The 12,609-nt window shown below is 42.5% G+C and overlaps 1 protein-coding gene across 4 annotated transcripts; it reads left to right on the top strand.

Moving 5' to 3' along the window:
• The first annotated feature begins 41 nt into the window (after window positions 1–41).
• rereb (arginine-glutamic acid dipeptide (RE) repeats b) lies at window positions 42–10,981 on the top strand. Of its 4 annotated transcripts, none has more exons than XM_036002174.1 (17): window positions 42–390; window positions 1,321–1,369; window positions 1,813–1,937; window positions 2,749–2,848; window positions 2,952–3,050; window positions 3,396–3,476; window positions 3,605–3,755; window positions 3,880–3,966; window positions 4,048–4,259; window positions 4,477–4,635; window positions 4,976–5,086; window positions 5,998–7,136; window positions 8,139–8,343; window positions 8,443–9,145; window positions 9,262–9,399; window positions 9,485–9,656; window positions 9,936–10,981. In XM_036002174.1, exons 1-17 carry the CDS (start codon window positions 284–286, stop codon window positions 9,967–9,969), a joined length of 3,672 nt encoding a protein of 1,223 aa, XP_035858067.1. In that variant the 5' UTR covers window positions 42–283; the 3' UTR covers window positions 9,970–10,981. The 4 variants fall into 4 exon arrangements, with proteins under 4 accessions (XP_035858067.1, XP_035858066.1, XP_035858068.1 ...); XM_036002173.1 differs by having other exon boundaries at window positions 4,474–4,635; XM_036002175.1 differs by having other exon boundaries at window positions 44–390; window positions 4,066–4,259.
• Window positions 10,982–12,609: the final 1,628 nt, after the last annotated feature.

Raw genomic sequence — 12,609 nt, 5'->3', positions numbered from 1 at the left:
AACAGAACTGTTTCTGCGGCTGGGAGGTTAACGTCTTACATAATGTTTAATAACCACAGCAGTTCACACAGTATGATACGATGTTTGATTCATGGAGGCCTGTGCAGCAGCTGGTGAGCAGCCTCAGTGGCTCCTGTTCCTGCTGCTGATCCGCGGCACATGCTCAGTTATGTACACCCAGACAACTTTGAAGGCTTAGCTGTGGCTGCTGAGGTCATTGCACTGGGAAAGAAAATAGACCGACTCCCTCCACTATACCGCCTCCATTTTGAATAGCCATGTAATGGGGGATTCGCATAGTTTTTGTGTGTATCGCCCACTGCGCTGCGTAGTGTCAACAAGCCACATCCAAACAGCCTTCGACATGGACGACCTGTTCAGTCCGCGGAGGTAACTTGATTAACTTACATTTTGCATTTATATTTTGTTGTTATGTATTAAATATGTCTCTGTGTTTTGTAGCGTTACTTTAAGAGACGTTTGTATGAAATAGTCGGAGTGTCAGTGGTCACGAAGTTCGTATCTGGCTAACAAGCTAACCAAATAACAGCGTAATCTTACTGTCTCGTTAGCAGCTAGCAGCTCCTGCTGGAAAATGTTTTTTTTTTATCGCTTTAATGTAGCTAACAGTTCTTTCTGCAGCTATTGTTTTAAATGTCAGTAATGCAGATTAACCATATACATCGTTTAATAAATCAGCTGTTATTTCCTCTGGGCTTGGCGTGTATTGACATGGGTCGTTGTCGCTATATGTAACGTTATGTATGTCAATGGCATGTTGTGCATGCTAACATTTATATTTATTATTGATTGCATACTTTAGCTAACAGTTAACCAGGAGACGGAGGCAGACGGCTACTGTCAACCTGTTAGGATCTCCAAAGTAGCACACACTGTTCTTGTAATGGTGACCGTAAAAATTAGCAGCTCTTGTATGACTGATTGATTGACAGTCTTCTACGGTTCTAGCGTCAGATTTCATTCATATAATATAAGGAAACGTCGCAGGTCACAGCTGAGATTGGTTCACAGTGATGGAGGGGCGGGATGGTATTCTGCTGCTGAAATCACTGTCCAGTGGGAGGGAAGCTGCTCTGACAGCCAAGTTAAAGCTGGACATATCGATCATACGTCTGTGTACTGTACATAACTAACTGTAACGTTACAGCGTTAGCGACCCGCTAATCAACAGTTCATAGCAGACTGACTTAACTGTGTGAACACAATTATATTTGCTCTTCCTTTATTCTTAACACTTTGCCGATGTCAAGACTGTAGGTTGCAAATTAATATTAATGCACATGACCATTTTTGTTTCAGGAGCCTGAACAGCACACAGGGCGAGATAAGAGTGGGACCAAGTCATCAGGTACACCCTGTTCAAATATTTTTTGTCACATTTGAATGAAATGAAGTTTTGAAATTATGAATACACTTCTATATCCATATCTTTTGGGGTAAAGACATATTTTGAAAATCAACATTTGTAGGAAGACAATATTAGAGAAGTATGTGTACCTGCTGAGTGTAACGTTAGGTCCTATTGGCCTATTATTATCATTATGAAACTAGTCAGACCTGTCTGTTCAGTGTGCTTTGTTTGAATGTCATACAGTACGCACATTTTTGACATTTGAATCACTCTTAAAATGTAAATTACTGTTGAATGTTTTCTAAAGTGCTTGCATTTGTGCCCTGTAATTCTCCCTTTTTAAAACATTAATCTTGGCAGGACATTCAGTTGCTGTTCTTTAAGGTGGTCTAATGAGTGTTGGTTGCTGTTTTTTTGTCAATTCTATGGTTTCACTACAGGCCAAACTACCAGAGCTGCAGCTGCGGTCTGCTCCTGGTTTACAGACTCAGACAGAGAGTGAGGAACTGATGTGGATGCCTGGGGTCAATGACTGTGACCTTCTCATGTACCTCAGAGCTGCCAGGTCAGTGTCTGCACTATACTGCTTAACATCACTGGTAAGGTGAACTTGGTCAGTCGTGAGTTGTATATAAAGGCTGGCACCTTTGCAAATGGGGGCAAAATATTTTTGGACAATTTTACAATCAACAACGATAATTAACCTGCAGCCATGTCCTTACTGAACAACAAGATGCATATGCTATTTAATGCTTTACTGAATAGCCCTTACTATGTTACTTACCTATAAACAAATACTACTTCACTATATGTCAAACCAGTACTAATGGGGGGCAGCCTCTAGCTAACCCAGTAAGGGTGTTCGCCCCATGTAGGCTGAGTCCTTTGCAGCGACACGGGTTCAAATCCGACCTGCTGCCCTTTGCTGCGTGTCATCCCCTGTCTCTCTCCCCCTTTCCTGTCTATCCACTGTCACTGTCTATAAAGGGAAAAGCCCTAATGGTAGATCAAGTGGGGCATTATTGCAATAACAAAATTAAAATGCAAAAATAACCAGTATTACTTACTAGCTTTTTGACAAGGGTAATCAGAAGTGTCACAAATGGGGAGGCAAAAATAAAACCAGTCTTGGTCTGGTTATGTGAATGCCAGTGTGAAAGCAGCCTGCGTATAGTCTACTTTCTCTATTTACCTGATTTATTTCATGTCATGCAACTAAGAAATGTGGTTTTAATTGGGGGAAGGGATTAAGAGAAACACTGTTCACCTGTACTCTTAAGCATTTCAGAATCACTCCTTGGAATCAGGCTAAATATTAAACTAGGAAAGTGTAAAAATGCACCCTCAATATCTATTTCACCTCTTTATTTTTCAAGGAGCATGGCAGCGTTTGCCGGGATGTGTGATGGTGGATCCACAGAGGATGGATGTTTAGCAGCCTCCCGTGATGATACCACACTCAACGCACTCAACATGGTGCGGAAAACAACTTGAATTATATTCATCAGTATCCAGTAAATTCAAAGACCAAAATATTGCATTGCAGATTTACAAACATCTATGTTTTCATCAATTCTAGCTACATGCAAGTCATTATGATGCAGCAAAAGCTCTCCAGCGTCTGGTTAAGAAGCCTCTGCCGAAGCTTATTGAGAAATGCTGGTCGGAGGATGATGTGGTGAGACACCTTTAGCTACTAGTGGTGATGAAAATGACGCAAACTGTTTATACTTAGCATGTTTAACAATGCAGTGTGTGTAATATAAAAGTTCTCTGATCAGAAATTGGCAGTTTACTCAACTTTTTTCACTTATGTACTTAAGTATGATACAAGCCTGCAGTAAAATAGTGTTTTTTAACCGTTGCCTTAGTTTTGAATGGAAAATCAGTCTAATAATTTGTTATAATAACTATGTCAGACATATATGTTTAATAAATGCTCCTATATATATTACGAGATTTCGCAGCTGTATATCATTTAGTTTTATCCACCATGACCCTTCCCTCTTTTTTTCCCCAACAGAAACGCTTCATCAAAGGCCTGAGACAGTATGGAAAGAATTTCTTCCGCATCCGGAAAGACTTTCTGCCCAGCAAAAAGACTGTAATTGAACACTATGTTTCTGCGTACAGAACAATTCGTTATGCATGCAGTGATTTCATTGTAGCTATATCTTTTTTTAAGAAACATAACTTGGATTGTTCCTAAATGTCCTGTGTCCTTCTCATCAGGGGGAGCTGATCACTTTCTATTACCACTGGAAGAAAACTCCTGAGGCTGCAGGAACAAGAGCTTATCGACAGCAACGACGACAGCCGTCCTCTCGCAAAGCAAAGACTCGCTCTGCGACAGTTCCTGTAACCCCATCGCGAAATTATTCAGGTGAACACTTAGTGTTCCATTTTCTGTTTCCCCTATTCATGCCGATCTTCACAGTTGTGCGGTAACTAAGTGTGCAGTCATATGAACAGGACGTCTTCATTGAAGCTGATCTTCTCCTTTGCAGTGGATGCGAGTTCTGCCAGTGAGGATGATCTTGATAGTGAAGACAGTGAACAGGAAGTCAAGAGCTGCAGCCACTGTGGTACAACAAGTGAGTACACGTCTTTATTTGTGAGTAATCAAATTCTGCTCAGTATTTTCATTAAACGGTCTGTGAAACTTTTGCCTAAAGCATTTTATCTCAAAACAGGTTCTAAGGATTGGCACCAGGGGCGTAGAGACAACCCGTTGCTATGCACGACTTGTCGCACATACGAAAACAAACATGGATGTCTGCCGCCAGCTCCAAAATCTGCAGGCGCTCCATTCATGTTTAAACCTGTTAAAGAGGAAGAAGAGGTGAACAGCAAGCATGGCATGAGGACGCGGCGAAGCAGAGCACCTGTAAGCCTGAGGCTAGCAGATCAATCCCATCATCTTTACTACTAGTAATGAACATTCAAAAGAAATTGTAGTTAAAATGTCTTTTATATATAAAACAGATTTCAACCTATTGAATCCATCCAAAGGTTTGACTTACTGTGAAATGTGTCTTTCTTGCATGTGTTTTACCAAATAAAAAATAAAATAAACTACTGATTATTTTATTTTTTTAAAGCAGCTGTCAACTTTAAGAAGTGGCCACAGGAGGCTCACAGGATCCCCCACCAGTGAGGATCAGCAGTCCAATAGTCAGCCCTCTCCAAGTGGAGCAACTTCTAATTCTTTGAGATCGTCATCCACAGATAATAAGATTGAATCCAGCAAGAAGACAAACAAGGTAAACATAAGCTACACATTTTCATATAGATGCTGGACCTGTATGACATTATCTTATCAAACCAGCTGGATTGTTTGCATATTATTCTGACGAGGAACTCTTCAAAGAATTCAGCCGTTGAGTTGATGAAAGGTTAGTTAGTCCCAACCTACATGTAACGGAAATTATACATGCACATTATATGTAAGTGATTTAAACAATGTGGCCCTTGAGGATACATGTAATACTGCTGCAGCCATAGATGCTTGTTGAATATCACTCGTTGAGGTTTTGTGTCAGTCATCATTATCGTTTTCTGTCAGTAATTAACACCACTGTGTAAATCATGCTGTGTCCACAGAAGATAAAAGAGGAGGTAACGTCACAAAAGACAACAAAACGTGTACGGGAGAGTCCTGCTCAGGAGCATGACGAGCCTGAAAAAGTTGCACCTAAAAGGCCGAAGACACAGGTGAGATGGAACACTTTATGTCAAATATCATTTGGGTAAAAACTTCTCCAAACGTGCCATTTTGTGCAGCAGGAGCAGTAAACGTCAGTCCTAAACTGTCATAGAAAAGTCTGCAATGAGTTTCAAAGTGTAAGTAGGGCTGTCCCAATCATGACATTTTAGTTGACGATCAATTGCGATTAACAATTTAATTGTCTTTTTCTGTTCAATGGCTGCTCATCAAAACGATGCAGTCGTTAGCTTGTTCTAAAACTGTTGTGAAGGAAGAAGAAGAAACTTTATTATTCGTCACATACAAACTCAATCTCTGCATTTAACCCATCCTAAGTATTAGGAGCAGTGGACAGCCACATACAGCGTCCGGGGAGATACTTGGGGTTCAGTGTCACAGGACACTTCGATTGGGATCGAACCCCCAATCTCTGTGGTTGAGGGCTGACCCCCCTCTACCTCTGAGCCACCCAGGCAGACCTAATGTAATGAAAAAGTGGTTCAAGACAGTTAGTTAATGTAGAAGGAGGCTTAATTTTATTTTTAAAAGTTAATATGCAACAGAGAAATGCAAAGTTAGTATTAACCGTTCCTGCTTCAGCTTCTAGACTGTGGTGGGAAGTACAGGGGAGAATTTGTTTTGCCTCCAGTGCTGAAGTTGATGCTCATTTCGGGGCTAACCAGCTTCACTTTACCGAGCAGTTGGGAAGCAAGACACAGGAACTTTACTTGGTCTCGAGGAGCTACAGACTTTATTAATAGACAAACTGAAACATAAATTGTACATTTATTACCACTTTGACAACTTTACTGCTAATTTATTCTCCGCTCTTATTACCACCACCTCTCTCTCTCTCTAATAGTAATCATATATTGCTCGGTGTGAATTGGGTACATCGTTTGTTTGTTTGTTCCTCCAGGATCCACGGGGCTCGCGGTCAGAGGGGGAGGCCGAGGTAGAGGAGGAAAGCTCTTCAGAAAGCCGCAGTGCTCAGGACGACGGCAGCAGTGACACCAAAGACATCGATCAGGACAACCGCAGCTCCTCTCCCAGCATTCCCAGCCCTCAGCAGGGCAACGAGAGCGACTCTGACTCATCTGCCCAGCCGAACGGTGGCCCATCAGAGCCTGTTGCTGCTGCTGCTGTGCTGGCTGACGCACCAGTCCCACAGGCCCTCCCCTCTCAAGGCCATCCCATCACTCCTCAGCCAATGCAAAGCGCCCCCCCTGTTGATCCTGCTCAGAGCCCCCCTCCTCCTTCTCAGGACCCCCCTCAGCCAGCTGCTGGTCAGTCAGCTACCACAGCAGGCCCAAACAGCCGATCACAGCCCGCTTCTCACTCTCTTTATGGTTTACCACCTCTTCCTTCAGCACTGGCTCAGGATTCTCCTCTTTCTCCAGCATTTCAGGTCCCACCTGCTCTCAACTCTACACAGTCTCTGCAGCCTCATGGCCTGTCACCTCAGGCCCCCCAGCGACCCCCTCCCTTCTTTAGGGAGTCTCAGCTCCCCCAACCTCCTCTGTCTGGCCCACAAATCAAGCCCCCTCCCACCACTCCAATTCCACCTTCACACAAACCGCCACACCAGTCTGCTACACCTTTCCCTCAGATGCCCTCCAATCTCCCCCCTCCCCCTGCTCTAAAGCCACTCAATTCTCTGCCCAACCAGCATCCTCCAGGTGCCCCCCCTCCTCCTCTTCAGCTCATGCCACAGCCTTTGCCATTTCAGTCGCTTCCTACCCAGCTTCCAGTGATCTCTCAGGTGCAGACCCACCCTGGAAAAAGCATGACTTCCTCTCACCCACCGGCCGCAGCCTCACACCCTCTCACCTCTGTAACATCTTCTGCTGTTGGCCCCGTCCCGAGCCTCCAGCCTGCATTCCAACCTCTTCCTCTGAGACCCTCACCGAGCACCGCAGCAGGGGGATCACACATTCAGATTAAAGAAGAGCCATTGGATGAGATAGAAGAGGCTGAAAGCCCACCCTCTCCACCTCGGAGCCCCTCGCCAGAGCCCACCATTGTCAACATGGCAAGCCATGCCAGCCAGTCTGCACGGTATGTTGGAAGACATTCTTTTTTAGGAAAATCTCAAAAAATAAGTGTTTGACTCATCTTGTAAAAATTGGAAGGTTTTCAGATTCCTATACATTGTTGTGAAAACCGCTATACCACAGTGTTTAAATAATGATGCCTCTTTGTTTTATTTACTTATACATGTGAGTATCAAATGTGCAATTTAAAGAAAAAATACACCAATCCTACCAATTATGAGAACATTTTACTTACCATATAAGCAACACAAGTAATCAGGCAACCAGACGTTTCAAACAAAATCCCTAAAACCTGCAATAACTGACCACTTGGGGGGCAGTCGAAAAAAGCTGTGAACACAAACTCGTCAGCAGACAGCAGATTAAGAGCAACACTAACATTCATTGGAAGCTAACGTGACAAATGGAAGTCCGATATTCGTTATCGTTTTAGTTCTGGTTTGGTCTCTAACACTTCTGAGGAAAATGTACGTTATGTTCACCTGCTAGTCGCTAACTGTCTCGTCTTGGGCTTTGGAGTCATTTCAGCTGAAAACAGCTGCCTGCTGCTGATCACAACGGCGCTGTGAGAGCAATGAGAGAGAATTAAAATAGTAAAGTTGCAGGCCAGAAAACTAAAACAATGAGCTGAAAGACGAAAGTTTTGTAAAGCTGAAATGGACTGCAGAGTCTTGTGATTCTCTGTAGCTCCATCACTTGGAGCAGCCCCTTTCATATACAAGTAGTCATGTTAACCATTGTTGCTTTTGTTTTCCTTTACAAATAAGTGGTTCACATAATACAGTTAAACTGTGGACTTGTCTGATTGCTGGTGTTGTTCCCATTAAACTTTGTAAAGGCAGTTCTTGCTGAGTTAATTGATTCCCAGACCTCATTATATCTCTCCGTCATTATAACTGACACAAATTTTTTCCAAAACTACCTGTTAAATGAATCATGTTGCGATTATGTGTGAAAGTTTATTAGTCATACTCAAAAGAAAATGCACATCTGTTATTTCTTTCAGGTTTATCAAACACTTGGATCGTGGTCACAACTCCTGTGCCAGAACAGACCTGTTCTTTACTCCACTTTCAGCCTCCAAGCTGGCCAAGAAAAGGGAAGACGCTGTGGAAAAGTCCAGGAGAGAGGCTGAGCTCAGTGCTCGACAAGAACGTGAAAGGGAAAAAGACAGAGAGAGAGAGAGAGAAAGGGAGGCAGACAGAAATGCTGTGAGTGCAACAGTCCATTCCTTCCTTTTTTAACATCTTCTTTGTCACAAAACATGTATTGAGTTGTAACATGAGTTATCTCACTGTCTTCGCTTACAGAGAGCCTCCAGTTCGTCCCACGACAGTCGCATGAGTGATGTTCAGATGACAGTTCAGGGTCACGGGCGCCCCTCCTTTGAGCAGCCGCCCACCACTGTAGCCGCTGTGCCCCCATACATTGGCCGTGATACACCTGCTCTGCGCACCCTGAGTGAATATGCCCGACCTCATGTCATGTCGCCCAACAACCGCAACCATCCTTTCTATGTGTCACTGAGCCCTGGCGACCCCTTGCTGGCCTACCACATGCCTGGCCTGTACAGCGCTGAACCCAGCCTTAGAGAGCGCGAGCTCCGAAACCTCCGAGAGAGGGAGCTCCGCGAGAGGATGAAGCCTGGCTTTGAGGTCAAGCCCCAAGACATGGAAACTTTACACCAATCAGCCAACCCCATGGAGCACTTTGCCAGACACGGGGCGATCGGTCTTCCCCACATACCCGGGCCTCCCCACCACTTTGCACCCTTTCATCCCGGACTGCACCACCTGGAGCGGGAGAGGATGGCGCTGGCAGGACCTCAGCTGCGCCCGGAGCTGAGTTACGCAGAGCGACTTACTGCAGAGCGGCTTCACGCAGAGAGGATGGCATCTGTGGCGACCGACCCTGCTGCCAGGCTGCAGATGCTCAATGTGACGCCACATCATCACCAGCACTCTCACATTCACTCCCACCTCCACCTGCACCAACAGGATCTCCTCGGTCAAGGTGAGTTTGGACTTATTGACTTTGTGGGTTTTGCTAAGTTAATTAGTCGGTATTAATATTATCCGATTGGGTGAAGTTGACCTTCATTTACTGTATGATTTTATTTCTTCATCCAGGTTCAGGCCCTCATCCCCTAGACCCCCTGGGAACAGGACCACGTTTTGCCAGGTTCCCCTTCCCTGGCGGCCCAATTCCCAATGCTTTACTCAGCGATCTTCCTCATGATCATGAGATGCTGCGCCACCCACTGTTTGGTTCGTAATCTCAACCCACAGCCTACCTCTTGAATCTTTTCTGAGTCCATCTCCTTCAGTTTGGTCTTTTTTGTCTCTTCCATAGGAGCTGCATATCAACGAGAGCTGCAGGGCCATATTCCCCAGTCTGCTGCTCATCAGCTCCAGGCCATGCATGCTCAGTCTGCAGAGCTGCAGAGGATGGCTATGGAGCAGCAGTGGCTGCATGGGCATCACCTGCATGGAGGCCCTCTCCCCAGTCAGGAAGATTATTACAGGTGAGTCTTTTCTCTCTAGTGTCTTGTCTTACACTAGAGAGAAAAGAAAATAGGTTCTTTCAGTGATTAAAAAGCATCACATTATTATCGTAGCTATGCAGCCTAATGGGACTTCATAATATGTAAAATCCCTTCGTATTTGTGCATTGGTTGTTAACATTTTCTCCTCTATGGAGCCAAAATTATCAACATGATTCCACATTGCTCAGTTAAACTCATGTAAAATGTGTTTCACCGCAAAAGTGTTTACCTCGTTTCTTTGTTTCTGTTTTCTAAAAGCCGTCTGAAGAAAGAAGGTGACAAGCCATCTTGAGTGCCAGGTGGTGCATGCCCTAAAATCCTATACTCATACCCAATAGAATACTGTGTACTTTTAAGACTGTAAGAAAATATTCATCTGTCCATTTCTTTTGTTTTAATATATTTTAGAAAAATCTTTGTGGATCTTTATGTGCATTCCTTTTTAGCACTTAATGGGACTGTCAAAGTCCGTCTGAGATTTTCACATCACTATAGACTTTATACTGGTTTTATTATCAATGTAATGAACAATCTCACCCATTCATGTGCGATTTAAAGTGACAGATTTTCTCTAACAACAATCACTGTAAAACTGTTTCATATGCAGTGATAAGAATTAGCTAAAATATAGCTCTTATAAAGGATATGAAAACAGACTGACTTTGGTGTTAAGTTTAAATATCTATCTATGATTTCTAAATGATTTCCTTGTACAGAATGACATTTAAATCTGTTTGAATGATTAACGACCTAGCATGACTCAGCCTTCCTTTTTTTCACAAAACTAGAATAGAAAGTTGCATTGTGGTGTTTAGACTTTGAAAGCATATTAGAGGTTGGTTTTACTCTTAAATCTGCTAAATATTTGTCTAAATCCTAAAGTTTTATATATCAAGATATCTTTTCACAGTATAACCGAAGCTTTTATTCGCTCATTTTTGAGATTGTAAATATTACATGTTCACAATGTTCTATATGAATAAGTACTATTGATATAGCAGTAGATGTGAACACTTGACCCTCGATTCAGCACGATAGCAGTAAATCATAAGCTAAAACAGTATATAGTATTATAAGGAGAGTCATTATTAATTGGACCATGATCTGTCGCTACAGACAGAAAGTTTTATTAGAATGATGTATTTACATTGTTTTGATGCAAATAACTGAATTGGAGAGAAACTAAATCTTAAGCATTTTGATGGAATTTTTAAAAGAACTGCCTCTAAATTCAATATTTATGTGACATAATATGAAAGTGTATCCATTGCATATTTATTTCAATAAATAATTTTGCAATGACATTCTCTTTGCACTTGGGAGTTCCTCTGTAACAACAGCCTGTGGTATATACAATTTATTAGGTATACTTAGCTGAAACTAATGTCGTCTAAAACAACAGTCCTACAGTAAATTCTACCTTCATGAAGGTTATAATGATCCGTTTTTGTTGAAACTGTTATAGAGAGGTGTTTGATTCACCTGTATGGTCATTTTGGAGGATGTAGTTTCTGGTTCTGTTGAACGAAATTGCGTTATACTGACAGGTGTTTCTGTTATTTTGTCCACCCCGTTAATATCAATAAGGGCTAAATACCAGGTAAACCTTAGCCTGGATGCCAGCCGAATGTAGCCCCGCCCACAACATTTGAAGTCGGGAATCTGAGTATGACGACGTCAGGCTAGATAAACCTCTCTGCATAATGTGATGTATTAGACTGCATTAGTGTTAGCCTAGGTGTACCTAATAAACTGGCAACAGTGGGTTTATACTGTGAAAATAACAGTATAGTTCCTGTTAGCGCTGTTTTTTTCTTGCACACATCAACTAGGACAGAGAGGAACGTCATGTATTCATGGTTTTATTGCATTTAATCACTTTATTGCACAAAATCTGTCATATATGTAAAATCATATGTACCCAGTCTTGTTTGACAAGAGATATGAAGTGTTGCTTGTAGATCTTTACACAAAATGTGACCGTGGCAACAGCACTATATTTAGGGGTAATTTATACAAGCATCTGAGAATGGATATGTCAGTTAGATTTTGCTTATGTATATGGTAGGCAAATATATAATAATTAGCTATTTTTAAAGCTTAAATATTGTTCCAACACAGGATGTGACGGATCTTAGCAGATACCCTGGCCTTTTCACTACAAAGTATTTTAGATCAGTGGTTCCCATCCTGGGGGTTTGGAATTAATCTAAGGCATTGTGAGTTAATTACCAGAGTAGGAGACAAGAAAAAACTAAAACTGCTACACAGTTACATTCTTCTGTGTAGTTTAATGCTGTATAGTTTTATCTCTACTTGCCTGTATGGAATTATTCAAATGAAATGGTCTAAAAGTGAAAAATCCTTCTGAGCTGCTCACAACTTGTGCAGCCTGTGATGAAAGGTAACAAGTAGCTGTGACTTTGTATTAAAGCTGAACAAAGCCAAAAAGTTTGGGAACCACTGTTTTAGACGATGCTTACCCATCATGCACAGCTTATGCAGTCTGTCCGTACTGAACCTTACCCATACTGAAAAGTATGAGCTTCTCTGCTTACATAATGGTCCACATACCAACCTCAGTTTAACCAGAACTGAACAATCAAAGTCTCTCTCTCCGATAGAAAGAGACAGGATGAGTGGGGAAAACTGTGGTAATTGTAGTGTGTGTGTGTGTGTGTGTGTGTGTGTGTGTGTGTGTGTGACTCTCTGTCCGTCCGCCGGTCTCTCTCTCTCCGTGTGCCTGATCGCGTGTCAAGACAGCCAAAATCACCATGAACCTAGGTGTTTTATTTATTTATTTTTTTGTAAAGCATCATTTTTGTAAAGTATCCGGCTGCACTGTGAACTTCCTGTATGTGATTACCTGCCTGGCTTGACACATACGCTCGCGTCTCGCGCAAGAAATAGAGAGAGAGACGCTGAAACTAAA

Source organism: Sander lucioperca, chromosome 6, assembly GCF_008315115.2.
Source record: "Sander lucioperca isolate FBNREF2018 chromosome 6, SLUC_FBN_1.2, whole genome shotgun sequence".
Lineage (NCBI taxonomy): Eukaryota > Metazoa > Chordata > Actinopteri > Perciformes > Percidae > Sander > Sander lucioperca.
This window is presented reverse-complemented; position numbering and strand designations above follow the sequence as displayed.